Source organism: Musca vetustissima, unplaced genomic scaffold (genome assembly GCF_032173495.1).
Source record: "Musca vetustissima isolate MV318-11 ecotype Yass unplaced genomic scaffold, APGP_CSIRO_Mvet_v1 utg2026, whole genome shotgun sequence".
NCBI lineage: Eukaryota > Metazoa > Arthropoda > Insecta > Diptera > Muscidae > Musca > Musca vetustissima.
This window is the reverse complement of record NW_026882717.1, coordinates 97,496-112,445: the sequence shown is the minus strand read 5'-3', so window position 1 is coordinate 112,445 and position 14,950 is coordinate 97,496. Positions and strand designations below refer to the sequence as shown.

The following is a 14,950-nucleotide window of genomic DNA, read 5'->3' as shown; positions in this document are numbered from 1 at the left end:
ATTCGATTAATACGAGCGGAGAGCGATCATCGGCTGTTATGGCGGCCCACACCATCACCATTGCCGGCGCTTGAGTTCTGGTGGCTAACCGAAGTTGCACATTTTCAGCCGAACTCTTTGGCAAGTAAACGCGATCATTTTGTTTGTTTACAAACTGCTGGACAACGAATGTTTTCTCATCTGAGAAAACAGAATTCGGCAGTTTACCACTTTCAGCGAAGCAAATCTTTAGCTCATTTGAGTCTATTTTCTTTCTATTGCGATGTAAGTTCTTGCACATTTTGGAATTTCAATGGCTTTACCCCGAGCACATTTTTCAATATTGCGATATGTTTAGCTCACGAGCCATTTTTCGACCACTACGAACATCTTTCTCACCAAAATGCTTTTATACACTTGTAAACAATATAAAATGAGCTGTCACTGGAATAATTATTAATAACAGGTGTCGGACGAGTGGCTTAGAAATAACAGCAGTCTGAAATTGGTTGCAGTTTTTTCATCTCACACTGTATATAAACAGCCTGTTTTTGTAAAATTCCAAACGAACGAATTCGAGTGACTTACGACCAAACCTTTATTTATGTTTATAAATGTTTTCTGATTCAAAACAAAAATAAATGACATATTTTTCAAAACCAAGGAGTTTGGTCGTAAGTCACTCGAATTCGTTCGTTTGGAATTTTACAAAAACAGGCTGAAAATGTATATAATTGATGTTAGTATTAGAACAAAAATAAAATAATTAAAACATTATGAATACACATTAAATTTCACCTAAACCTAACCATCAGTATTTCTAATTAAATTAATTAATATTAAAATATTGTCATACCATATTTATTTTTATTTTTTTTTTTTCAGAATTACCCGAAATACTAATGGCCCCACAAAATCAAACAATAAAAGTTGGCAAAAATTTTGTACTTGAATGCGATGCAGATGGTAATCCAATACCGACTATAACGTGGCATTTTAATGGCGAACCAATAACAACATCGGCCGACAATGACCATCTCGTGTTGGAAAATGAAAATACAGAATTGATTGTGAATAAAGCAAAGGAATCGGATTCAGGTAAAAATCCATAATAATTATCTCCTACAATAAATGAATAAATGAAACGGCTGCACAGTGGCTTTAGGCAAGACTATATTGGAAAATAATTAAATTTTCTTACAGCAATAAACTTCTCTTTTTTAATGTTAATATCGATTTTTTTCTGACGTTTTTGTGACTCAAAGCACGTCGTATAACAAGTATTTAGCTGCAAGTGTCAACGGATATGAATTGAATCATTTATGGAAAAAATACGCAATTGACAAATGATGTACATTCAAAAGATTTCAATTATCAAAGAGATAGTAAAAGAGACGGTTTTGATATTTAATAATATATATTTGTGTCCTCAGGGTATGATTGTAAAGATATTTTTAGACAAAGGCATTAAAAGCTTTTTCAAAAAGTGGGTTAATATTAAAAGTGTTCAGTGTGTAGCAAATTCGATTGGATGGGGATTATAGGGTTTATGTACAGAAAAGTATCCGAAATACGATTTTCTAAGCCCTTTTATGGCAATAATTGCAATAATTGATATGCAAATGGTAAGTTTAATCGGTTGGAAAACTCGGATTTATTATCAAAAACGAACTTTATTGAAGTTGGAGAAAATCAGTTAAGATTTAGATACAGCTTCCTTGCCCGATTGAGACAACATTTTTCATAGCGTATTGAATTCAGAATATCAGTCCACTCCTTCGGGTACCTCCCCCACAAAATGATCAAAATTGCGTTAAACATTAATTTTATAATAACATGCAAATGGACTAACCGATTTTAACGAAACTTTCTTTCATTTCAATGGTCTTCCAAAGATGCTATGTCTCATCTATCAACAGGATATTGTTCACATTAACATCTCTTGTATGTACCCAAAGTGGTGAAGTGTATCATATCGGAGCCGACTCCGTCCGACCTTTTCTTGCTGGTTTTTTGCATAGTATAATTGCGATTTTATGTAGACAAAATACACGTCTCCGAATACGCTTACGACCTGTTATAGTATGTTTATATAGTATCGGATTTCGTTAATCCATAGTCTTTAAATTGTCAATTCCATTGTATATATTCGAAATAAATCCTCAGAAGAATTTTTTGTTAGTCTATTTTATTTAAAAAATTCCATTTTTGACCATAAGATGGAGGCTATATTAATTTAGTCAATTTATTTGCAGAAACTATTTTAAAGTTAGAGCACAAGAGAATATTTTATTGAATGTATTTCTATAAAATATTTTCTATTAGAAAAACTTTTATTTGTGTGGAAGTTTTTGTGTTTGTATTTGTTTCAAATACAAAATTTTCAAAAGTTCTGTGAAAAATTTTGTAAAAATTTTTATTTTCAAATTTTAAGAAAGAAAAACATTTTATATTCAATGCAAATATGGTTGTTGCTGATATATTTTCCCATATAAAGGTATGTTTGTTTCTGTTTTACCCTCCCGCCATAGTATAGGTCAAATATTTTGATTTGTTCCGAACTAATTTTTGCAAAAAATATCCCCATTCTATCTGTTTGTATATGAAAACAAAAATAAATGAATGACAATTTTGAAAATATTTTTTATTTACAAATGTGAGCAATTTGACACACACCGACAGCCCATGAGACCTATTTCGGGCACTGCTGCTCTATACTATATGAATAAAAAAAAAAAACTATTTTGAAAAAACAAATTAAATTCCCTACCAAATAGTGACACAAGAGGTAATATGGTGACAAGTCAGAATATGGTGACAATAGCATTTGCTTTCAAAATCATCTGCAATAAAATAATGTCAATTCTACATGATCAGCCATTCTACTCATCTAATTAAATATGAAATATTATAGAACCATAGCTTTTTTATGAGTATAAATCTGAACGGATTGGATTTCCACAGTTTCGTAGACAGACAAACAGACACTATTTGAATGTAATCGAGTGAAAATGTTATCATACGTCATTTTAGATGCATAGCAATGTTTCAATCGAAAATAAACAGGGTCCTTGGTGCACCATTTACATGAAATCGCACGAAGAAGGAAGCTATATATTATTCTGAACAGATCTTGACAAATTGTGTACACGCCATACCTGATTCAATTTGGTACTCTTTATAAAAATTGGAGTTTCATTTGAACTCTTAAAAAACGTGGTATAGTTCGGCCGGCCCGATCTTTTTATATCCTCTATCCTGAGATGTACATTTAAAGCGATTGTAATCGATAGGCCCTTAAAAGATATAGCGGGTTATGCCATGATTAGTAGTAAGATGTAGCACGCAATGAGAACACATTTTTTAATCCGAATGGCTGTAATTTGTTACGTTTGGTTCCTATCGGGTATAACTCCCATAGGGTAGCTCCCATATAACAGTATCCCCGAGTATTCGGTATTTTAGGGATTTTTGGACACACTTTTCAACAAAATGTAAATTTATATTTTGAATCTGAGGAGGAGGTACGAGAAGGAGTGGACCGATATTCCCCATCTTCGAACTTGAACTAAGTTTGGAAGAAATATTAAGATGTGCAAATTTTGGACGAAATCGATTATTCCCTTCGAGAGTTATCGTGCACACCTGCCAGACAGACGGACGGACATGGCTAAATCGACTTCAAATTTTCTGAAACGGATTTGGTCCAAAGAAACATAGGGTCTAAAACCAATATTTCGATGAGGCACATTTTCACCGTATCAAAGTGTATATACCCTCATTATCAACATTGGCCCATGTTTCCTTGTAGCTCCCATATATACCTATTATTCGGTATTTTACTAGTTATGGCCCGTTTCTAATTTGATTTTCAGATTCTCCTCCCAATAAATATGATCACTTTTTATTAGGGAATTCCATATATACTTTTTGGTATAGCTCCCACAGAACGGTACCATTACATATTCGGTATTTTGAAGACTTAAGCCAAATTACCCACCGATGTAAAATTATCAATATCAATTAGTCCATGAGTTAACAAAGCTTTCATATAAGGATAGCACCATTCTTTCAATACTAAGAAGCATTTTGCTGGATTTCCCAATTGGAGGGGAAAAATATATTATGATATAATTCCCGCTTAAAAGTTCCATCAAAAGTCCAAACGTCCCGATCGAATTAAGAAATTTTAAATCCACATCACGTGGTGGAGGGTATAAAAAGTTCGACCTCGCCGAATTTAACAATGTGTTTACTATGTAAATTGATATTTTGGATCCGAGTTTTATATACGAAATCTGAGAGGTACGGTTACATACCAAATATCCTAGGAGTAGTAGCAATGTGTTTTAAGTTTCTATGCTCTATCTTATGTTACGAGCTCTATCTTGATTTCAACAGAGAGAGGAGTATATTTAAATCGACATAGAATTATATTTTGATCAATAATATATATTTACATTATGACGTCTTCGGTAAATATTTCAAGGTGTTACAAACAGAAAAAATGTTCTGCATATGTCCGCTTTATGGTGCATAACATCACTCGATTTAACACACTTTAAAGTCATTTTCATGAGAAAGGACTTAACGTGGCTTATCAAATGTACACAGAATAATCATTAGTTTGAGCCAAAAAGCCACATAATAAAACAATCAATCGTCTCGAATGTGAATAATAAATGAATTAATTTTTAATTGTATAAAACGAATAAACACAACAAAAAATAAATTGAAATTTATTACAGCGCTGGAAACTGTGCTGGCTGGCTGGCTGACTGATGTACAGCTCTAGTAATGATTTTTTAATTTACTTTCTTTTATTTCGTTTTCTTCTGTTTCTGTTTTCGATAGGCGTCTATACGTGTATTGCTGAAAACGAGAATGGACACACAAAGGTATCGGCAACCGTTACCGTGGAACGGGTTAACAGTGCTCCACGTCTGCTTATTAAGCCATTCGATCTGGATGCTTTAAGCGGAACCAGCATCGAATTGCCCTGCAAAACAGAGGATTCAGACGGCATACAGGTGAGTTAGTCAGATGTGGACGATTGAATAGACTGAAGTTTACTTTTGGGTAGGATGTATTTTTATGGTTGGCTTGGCGATTTTTAACCGGGCAGAACAATTCAAGTTCCATTAACCAACCCTGCCAAACCCACCCATTCATCTATCAAGGGTCATTGGTGTTTTTTTTTGTACATCTGTCGTCATCTGTTTTATTGAATGTTTGTATTGTATTTTTTCAGATTACTTGGCGCAGAGATGGCCGTATAATTGATCCGAATGTATTGTTAACGAACAAATATGAAATCAGTGGTACTGGTAGTTTGTTTGTACGCAATGTGACCATATTCGATGGCGGACGCTATGAATGCTCGGTGAAGAATGAATTTGGTAGAGCGACGGCATCTGCATTTGTGACAATAAGGTAAGTGGAAAAAGAAAGAAACTTTACAAGCAATTCAACGAGAATTTTTTTATGTAAAAGAGAAAATGTTCTGGTTGACATGATTCTGCCATGTTGTTGCAAGGGAAAGTAATCTGAAATGGACAAGTTTTGTTTGCAAGTTTATGTTTCAGTTAATTTAAGACAGACAACTACAATTCGATTCCTTTTATGTGGAGATTTCTTTTTTTGGTATGTTTTTCTACAAGGAAATGGAAAACTTCAATTTCAAAGGACAATCACAAATGAAAAGTTTTTTTCTATTATATTTGTGTATGCGCCATATAACGCTATGTGAAAAGGTTTGTCGATCCTTAACAACTTATTTAGCTCAGTTCGATAAGGTAGTTTTAGTTGATAGGGAAATTCACAAAAAGTTTTTATAATTTGCAGCCAAACTGATTTGGTGTGGGTAATTCACAACTTTTTCAAAAATAAAGATATCGTATTGGTTTTTTCAATTTTAAATCGGATACTTTACTTACCTTTGAAAAACAAACAAAAGTATTGAAGCAAAATTCATTATGAAATAAATAATTTATGGATAAGGGAGTTATAATTACTAAGTTTTAGTATCTACTCCTATTTCGAATCCTACAGGCTCTTACAGAATCACAAAGACTCAGACATGAAAACATGCATGGAGGAGAAGGGTACAAAGTTATGGGCTGTTTTTTTATGAAGTTCGATATATTTACGAGATTTTTGAAGTAATGGATCGGATTTTGTTGTTAGGTGCATCAACTTGTCCCATGTTTCCCTGTGGCCCCCATATATACCTATTATTCGGTATTTTACTGGTTATGGCCGGTTTCTAATTTGATTTTCAGATTCTCCTCCCAATAAATATGATAACTTTTTATTAGGGAATTCCATATATAATATCATTGCCAATATACTTTTTGGTATAGCTCCCACATAACGGTACCATTACATATTCGGTATTTTGAAGACTTAAGCCAAATTACCCACCGATGTAAAATTATCAATATCCATGAGTACATGAGTTAACAAAGCTTTCATATAAGGATAGCACCATTTTTTCAATACTAAGAAGATTTTGTTCGATTTCCCCATTGGAGGGGATAAATATATTATGATATAATTCCCGCTTAAAAGATCCATCAATCGTCCAAAGGATCGGCTGTTCTTTTATGAAGTTCCATATATTTACGAGATGTTTGAAGTAATGGATCGGATTTTTTTGTTAGGTGTATCAACTTGCCAATAACCTTCAAACGTACACCAAAATATGTCAAAGATTGGTTGCGGAGTCAAAACTCAGGGTTTCATAATGGTCATCACTATCATCTAATGTTCATCCTATAAAAAGAAAAATCTTTGTAGAATCATAGATAGCAAAAGCAAAAGAGATTCACAAAGAAACAAACATAACCTCTTCCCACAGGTTCAGGGTGTGTGGAGTAGTAGAGTAGTGCTGCCGTAATGAATAATAATGGTTATACCGTCGATTAAAAAATTATTTAGTTTTGTCCAAGTGTTTGTTTTGTTTTTTTTTTTTAGTGAATAAATTACCGATTTATGGCAGAAAAAACATTCACTATAAGTTTATTTTTATAAAAAGTTACAGGTCATTTATTCTGTTTGCTATTTCAGTTGCATTAGTTTTGTTGTATATTTGTTGCAATTTGTACGGTGCTGAAATTTGTACGCAATGAAGAAACATCTTTGCTAAGGCTATTGGTAGAAGTCAATCATTGAATGTTTATAATTATGTATTGTTTAAAATACATCATTATAAAGTTTCAATACACGGGTTTATTATTTTGTCCGAGGCTGGCAATACTCGCCGTCTATCTATCGTAACTCAACTGGAGAAACAAATAATTTTAGGGTTTTTCAAAGTAATTCCATTCCATATTTCCTGGTTGTGAAGTTTTATCATAGATATTTGCACTCTTTTAGCAAACTATGGATATAGCAAACTATTTATTCGGTCCCAACTTCCAGGTTACATGTTTATATTTTAATTTGGAACTTACTCCAAAAATATGTAATACTTCACGATAACAGTCCTCACAAAAGGTAATTTTTACCCTGACAATATTTACAAAAAATTTCGCTCAAAGAACACGGCAAAAATGTAAAGTTGTGGCTAATACATAAAATTCCCTGAAATTTAAAATCTAATTTTTCAAAAATGTTTATATGTACGAATAGTTTTTTTCGATGAAATAATTTAACTATTTTTGATTATTTTATTATTTAAAAACCAGTGAGAGGAGCAGTATAGTCGACGGGCCGACCATATGATACCCTACACAACTACCACGAAAAGCAAACTTTCGGCGGTTCTATATTCTGAGCCTGGGCAATATTTCGAGATATTTGCACGCTTTTTACCGATTATAGATTAACAACTGCACTTTCTAACCCTGGCAAATTGTCCAAAATTTTTTTCTTGAAGTGAATTTTTACGCCATAAAATAAAAAAAATTGGTCACTTTAGGTTTTGGTTGATTTGACCCTCGGAATATTGACCGATCATCATCTAAACAGCCGCTCTAAGTATTTGGTCAGATCCCCTTCACCTTCTAAAATATGTGATATTCTGCATATAATAATTGCCTCAAGAACGACTAGAAAATCTGGCTGTATGTACTCTGATGTGGGAGTTATACGTAATTAGGTATGACTATGTGCATAGTATTACTATTACTCCATTAAAGGACGGAAATGTCGCGCTGAACGCTTTGAAATTGTACATGAAGTTCCGATTATGATCAAGTATGACGCCTATAGTTTTAGGTGAAGTTGAGATTTCATTCAGGGGTGCAATAAACCGAAAACTACACAATTATGTTGTCAGGGTATTATAGCTTTGTGCAGCCCAAGGAGTTTGTAACGCCGCGAAATATTGGTCTTAGACCCACCTTTAAGTATACCGATCGTCATATCTCGAACAGCTGAATCGATCTAGACATGTGTTTCCGTCCGTCTGTCCATTATAATTTGTAAACACAATACAGTCCACAGTTATGGACCAATCTTCACGAAATTTTGCATGTAAAATGGGTTCTGGCCAATGAAGACCCTTATTGATCGGTTAATATTTAGGGGATGAAATGGAACAAAAACTTTATTTTTTGTCGGTTTTTCTGGTCGCTCCAAAGGCCGCGGGAGTTACACTAAAATATTTACAGGTACTTACATATTCATATATTATTTAGTAACCTATTACCACACTTGATGGCGGAAATATAGCGCTGATCGCTTTGAATCCATGAGGTTCCAGTTATGGTCAAGGACAACGCCTAAAATGTTAGGTGATGATCAGATAATAATTTTTCGGATGAAGTGGACCGAAAACTTAATTCTTTGTATTTTTCGAGTCGAAAGGCGAACATCACAACACAACCCACGATGAAGGGAATCTGGCAAGTAATTAGAGGGGCTGTACTGATTATTAGTAACATTTGCTGACCTCTAGCCAGTCAAAAGTGTGCAAATATGGGGAAATATTGCCCAATCTCAGAATATAGAACCACAGAATGTTAGATTTTCATGGAAGTTGTGTAGGGTATCGTATGGTCGGCCGCGTCCGACTATACTGCTCCGGTCACTGGTTTTTATTTATACTTCGTCTCTACATTTCGACTCTTTTGAATAAAAACAAGTAAAAATGTTTTACGGAGAATTAATTAATGATCTTTTCATATCCTATTCTAAACGCTTACTAAAGATCTTGGAAAAATACCTTAATTTTATAAAATTTAAATATAGTTCGATAAAAATGTCAACGATTTTAATGTGATTTGATATTGCGTAGGAAGTAATACCATCAAATTGTGGTAAAAAACAGTAAAAAAAGGACCAAAGTAAGACGTGACCGGCAATACGATATACAGCACACACTGCTGCAGCCGCTTGACGTATTAAGACCAAACTTCCCAGCAGAGACAGCGGGATTAGCAAATGAGCGAACTGACAATGGAAGTGAATAGGTTAGTCGGCAAGCACAAGCGGAAAAAAGGACTAGAATATCTGAAGTGTTGCAACATCAGTACCGGTGTGAGTAAATTCTGGACAACGGTTAAGTCGCTCTCGAACCCAGGAAGAAACGGCGTTGAGGTGATAGATTGATTGTTTCAACTGGATGTTTATAGCGCACCGAGAGTGACAGAACGAATAGAAGAGCATTGCGTCGTATAAGATCTCTTAAAGTGGAGGAGGAATCACCAAAACTTTCGTTGGAGGATATTACAAGTGTCAGCAGATGCGCAAAATCATCCAAGGCGCTTGATCCAGATGGAATCTGGACGTCGAAAGAACAACCCTCGAGCCATGTTTGAAACGTTGAATCGTGAATTATATGAATGGGCGCCTATCGTATGCGGAAATCAGAAACAGGAAGTCGGAGAACCGAAGTGTTAAACAGGGAGACTCCCAAGGAAGGGTGATATCTACGAAACTGCTTAACCTCTACCTTTCTGGAATTTCAAACCCAACGGATGGCGTAAAGATCGTAACATAGTCGGATGATTGTACGATCATGGCGCCAGACCCAAAATTGATGACATTTTCGAGAGGCAGAACTATCTCGTGGATATAGCTGACTTTCCACTAAATCAACGGCCACACTGTTTACCACATGGAAAGCGGATATGCATCACATTTGAATGTGTAGGACCATGGGTCCACAATTTAGACCACCAATTACCCCAATATTCTAGGTGCCACATTCGATAGATCCTTCCTGTGCGTCAACACACAACACCTGCTTGGATGTTATAGAAGTAGCCATCCAAATTATTGCCTAATGGATAGGCGCCCACCGCTAGGCATTTCAGGAAGGATCTTAATAATCTGTAGAGAGAGGTCCAAAGGTACAAAAGAGAGCCTCTAGATCAACAGGCCTATCAAGCAGGATTGAGTCGTATTCACACGGATGCACTTGAAGCAATTCGAGAATATCGTGTGAATTGATTCCTCGGTGATCACCCGCCTACGATAGCTGCAGAAGAGCAGCAGCTTCCACGACAAACAAGAGTGGTATTGGATGGATGGTGTAGCCGCCTAAATTCATATTGAGCATGAATGCGCCGTCAATTCGTGCTCAGAGTGAGTGAATATGCAGACCATGATATGGTTAGGAGCATTTTAAATCCGTAGTTGCTGAATTTGGGTTCTTGAAAGGTATGAAATATTTGCCGAAAATATTTTATATAGACCCATGTCTTATATATACACCGTCGAAAAATTGTTTGCCCTCCAAGACCACCGAACGCCAATTTACAACCACTTCGTTAGGAATAAGCACTTAGAAACTTGAAAAAAAAAATTAAAAAAATACATTAAAACTTTCATTACTGCAAAGGCATTTTTAGACCTTCATTTTAGACCTTCCAGAATGCAATTCAACAGCTGCTTCGGTAGAAAAATGCGATTAAAACCATCAAAATACCAAAAAATTGGGACAGAACCATTATATGGGGAATATGTCAAAAAATCAATATCGAATATTTTCTGCAAACATATGTCTCATCCTTCAAGAAAATTACCGCTACTTCAAAATTCCCAAAAATTAAGCAGGATATTTACATGGACCTATATAGAAATTTATCAACAAATATATTTTTCACCCTCCAATAACGCGGAATGTCAAATTGCCACCTTATCGGTTGGAAAATGTGATAACAACCTGCAAAAAACTGAATATGAATCTGTACCGGCAAACGTCTATCAGAAATATTGGTATCTATACTGTATGATATAGAGATAACTACTTTGTCTTCTTACTTCTTATATCTCTCAACAACAATTTATGCCCATTAAAATGTTGTGCTGCAGGTAAAGAAAAAATAATCAACTGCTTAGTACAAGAAACATTAAAAATGATGATTATGCCGTAAAGCCTTTGCGTTACATGAAGAAATTTTTCCACTTATAATCCCACCAAGCCTGAAGTTTATGGAATCGCCATTGTCATTTTCATCATTTTGCAGGTAATTGTCGTCATTATACTTATCCTGGTGGCTGACAACCACTATAAGTGCAACCAAATCTCTGTTGAATGTTGGGGTAAATTTCCATGACAAGCGTCTGCTGGGTCACTGCCGTAATACATTTATTTTCTCTTTTTTCATTCATTTTTTTTTCTTCTGCAAAAAGAATTTAAAATTTAATTAACCACACATAGACAAAGTGTTAAAAAGTAGTAAAGGTAAGCTAAAAGTAATTGCATTTCTATGTCGCAGAGAACAGCTCCCATAAAGTCAGTTTCGCAACATTTTTCCATAACATTACTCGTTGCTTGAAAATGAACCGTTTCTCCTTTTTATTTAGTTGGGAGTGGTGTTAATCTGTCGGTTCATTGCTATCGCCTTTGTCCCACAAAAATGTTTAAGTTAGAGCAAACATCGGTGGCAACAACAGCAACGACACTGAAGAAGAATAAGAAGGGAAAACTTTACTCATTATGTTTACGGCATAGCTTCCAAGCCTCAAAAGCCAACATCCTGCATTCACTGACATGGCTAATGCCCCATGGTAATACATGGAATTTGTTCGTGTATGTATGTGTCTGTATGCATATTTTGTTGGAGGGGTTTCGATGCGTACATACAAAATATATAAACTGTATAGCTTCTAAAGGCACACACCAAAGTCAACAGAACTCTTCCAATATATTATGGATGATTCATCTACGTCCAGTGTGTTCGGTAAATTTGCCAGCCATGTTTTAAGATATTTTTGCATGTTCTAGGCAACACATTTCACAATAATTTTCGATTTTATTGTCACTGTGTGTTCAGAGTGATTGAAAAGCTGATGAAAGTAATAAATAATCAGAGTATATTCAAGCATATTTCCAAGGACATACATAGGGCATATACTAGATATCGCAATATTGGCATTAGTCACATATCTGAATTCTCTAAAAGATGTCTAAAATATACAATTGATAAGAGCGTAGTACTTTTTTGAAAGGATCAATTGACGAAACCGATCCTACACAAGCAGCAGTATACAATTTAATACAGATCCGATTTCCACAAATCATGATTGATCTAAGATACACCTACATGTAAAGCAGCTCGTGGCTTCATAAAAAACCAGTAAGGGCAGTAGTAAAGTCGGACTGGACTGACTATATGATGCCCTTCACCACTTTGGGTAAATTCTACATATGTATCCTAAAATGAAATTAAACGAACTTAAATATCCGATTTTTATTTATAAGTGAACCGACTAACATCAATCCATACATATTCATTCGGGCAGATTTAGAGTCGTTGGCGTTGAAAGAAAGAAAAGAAATGCCGCACTGTTCAACATTTAATCTCAATCAGACACCCGTTCGAAATATATATTGCAGCTATGTCTGCACAACTTTCAACAAAGCGCAAAAATTGTAAATATAAAATACTAAATAAAATCCTTATTTTACTCTTCTTTAACAAAAGTTCGGGCTGCTGCTAATTATTTTGTGGCATGACTTGTGAAAGTCGCTCAAAAGGTATTGTACTGCACTTTGAATATCGTATGCCATGAACTAATATTTTTCCACAAAGGTAATTTATGTGCGACCTCTAAATTTAGATTATAAGGTTATGTCTCAAATAATCTGATAAATTAGTATAGTCTTAAAATTGACTGAAAATTTATTTAAAAGCTATATTTTTATACCAATTCTTCCATATATCCGCTTCGAATAAAGTTTTTACCACTTAATTGCAAATTTTATGTAAAATATTGTATGATTACTATGTTCGAAATCCATCTTCTCCTTCCTATTTGGCCCTCAATAACTTATTTAATTGTATAAATAACATATTGGACCATTCGCTTCCAACCATGTCATGAATATGCCATATTTTTCTAAAAGGTGTTTACCAAAAAAGTTAAATAACTCTTAGGACCGCAGGTCTTCGCAGCTAATTTTTTATAGGTTAAAAGTACATACATTTCACAACTGAAATAAACAAAAATGGAGACTAAACTTTTTTCTACTCCACTAATTTCAAGAATTGCTTTACAAAATAGATGAACTAGTTACAACAGGTGTCTGTAACTGTAAACACTGTAAAAAGATTATAGCTGTTTTGGTGGATATTATAAAAATTATAGATTTATATTTTGATCAAGAATATGAAGACTTATTTGTTAAGAGTTTTGTCAAGAAACACACGTACATAAAAATTAAATAAATGCATTTAATCTTTAAGACGACAGCGCCTCAAACGGTTCATCCGCTCTTTCAAACATTTCAGCCGGTATTTCACGAATAAACCTGCGACTTTTTCTTTATGCATTGGTAGCTTTTGTCACTGTCTGATATTCACTACAAAAATCGTAGTGAAGTAAAATGTTTCCACAATTTTATAAGAAAATCCCTACCATTTGTTTGGTTAGCTTTATAACCCCAACTATGGCCATCTAAAGAATATTTTATCTATTTTCCGGGAATTAAAATTTTCATTAATCAATAAATCAAGTTTTTTGAATTTCGCCAGAATAAAATACATGGACAATTTTCATGAGAATTGCGGGAATGATAATTCGAAAATAAATCAATGTATATGCATTTACACTGAAATATTTGCATAACCGACAACTGTATTATGCCAGCATATTGTTGTCGTACAAGCAATATAACATGAACCACATCAAAAAAAAGCTAGACATATTGTATTACACAAGTACCACATTTGCTTCACTGAAGCATACAATTATTATAGCATAAAAATTTCATATACTCCAAACAAATGTTCAGGTTAGATTTCGAAAATATTTTATATTTCACAAGGCCAATTACGTACATATATTTTAAAGGGCTAGATTATGTTTTTTTTATATTATTACTAGCATAGGCCCGCTACGTCGTTAGCGGATCTTTTAAAAGTTAAAATAAATAAACACTAATTTAGCTACACAATATACTTTTGGATTAAGTATAAATTTGAAACAATTTAAATAGTGATAGGTGCCATATCTTCAATTTTGGAAAAAAAAATCTCAGATCTTACTCCGCATTTCTTTCGAACAGAAACATTGATGCCTCTATCCTAGTAAATCGAGTGCAGCTTATTTATATTAATATTTTCGGAAAGTGTGCTATTGTCTCGATCCTTCAAATTGACTAATATAAATAGGAAGTTTCTCAAATTATGTTGTTCCTTCCTGTAATGGGAAAAAGTAGTAGGTTAAGGTACGTGTATATAGCACGAAATTGTAATTTTATATTTTGCACAGCGCATCATTTATTATACAGAGACCTGCCTTTATAAGGAAGCAATTTCCATTAAATTAAAAAAAACTCTACATCTACTCGTTCTGTCGTATACAATATTTAGTACTTTAAATGTCAATGCCAAACAAAAGTGTAAAAATTGTTGTTTTTCATAGAAAAAGCCTCTTACCAAATTTAATATCCACTCGTACCGCCTTATACTATGTATTGTACTTTTTCGTTCATTTTAGAACTTATTTCTGGAAAATATTTATGTATAAATGTTTATTTTTATACAGAATCTCTGATCTTACTCCGTATTTCTTT

The 14,950-nt window shown here is 34.1% G+C and overlaps 1 protein-coding gene and 1 long non-coding RNA gene across 2 annotated transcripts in view; one reads left to right on the top strand and one right to left on the bottom strand.

Annotated features, from left to right (window-relative positions):
• Positions 1-14,950, top strand: part of LOC133329373 (peroxidasin) — a 47,443-nt gene that overhangs the window by 24,040 nt on the left and 8,453 nt on the right. Inside the window, exons 6-8 of the mRNA XM_061537849.1 lie at positions 865-1,077; positions 4,834-5,009; positions 5,231-5,412. Coding sequence (XP_061393833.1) covers positions 865-1,077; positions 4,834-5,009; positions 5,231-5,412 — 571 coding nt within the window. The remainder of the gene's footprint in view (positions 1-864; positions 1,078-4,833; positions 5,010-5,230; positions 5,413-14,950) is intronic.
• Positions 25-359, bottom strand: LOC133329381 (uncharacterized). Its single transcript, XR_009754309.1, has 2 exons — positions 115-359; positions 25-77 (listed from the first exon to the last, which is right to left on the bottom strand). It is a non-coding gene; the product is annotated as an uncharacterized LOC133329381 (long non-coding RNA).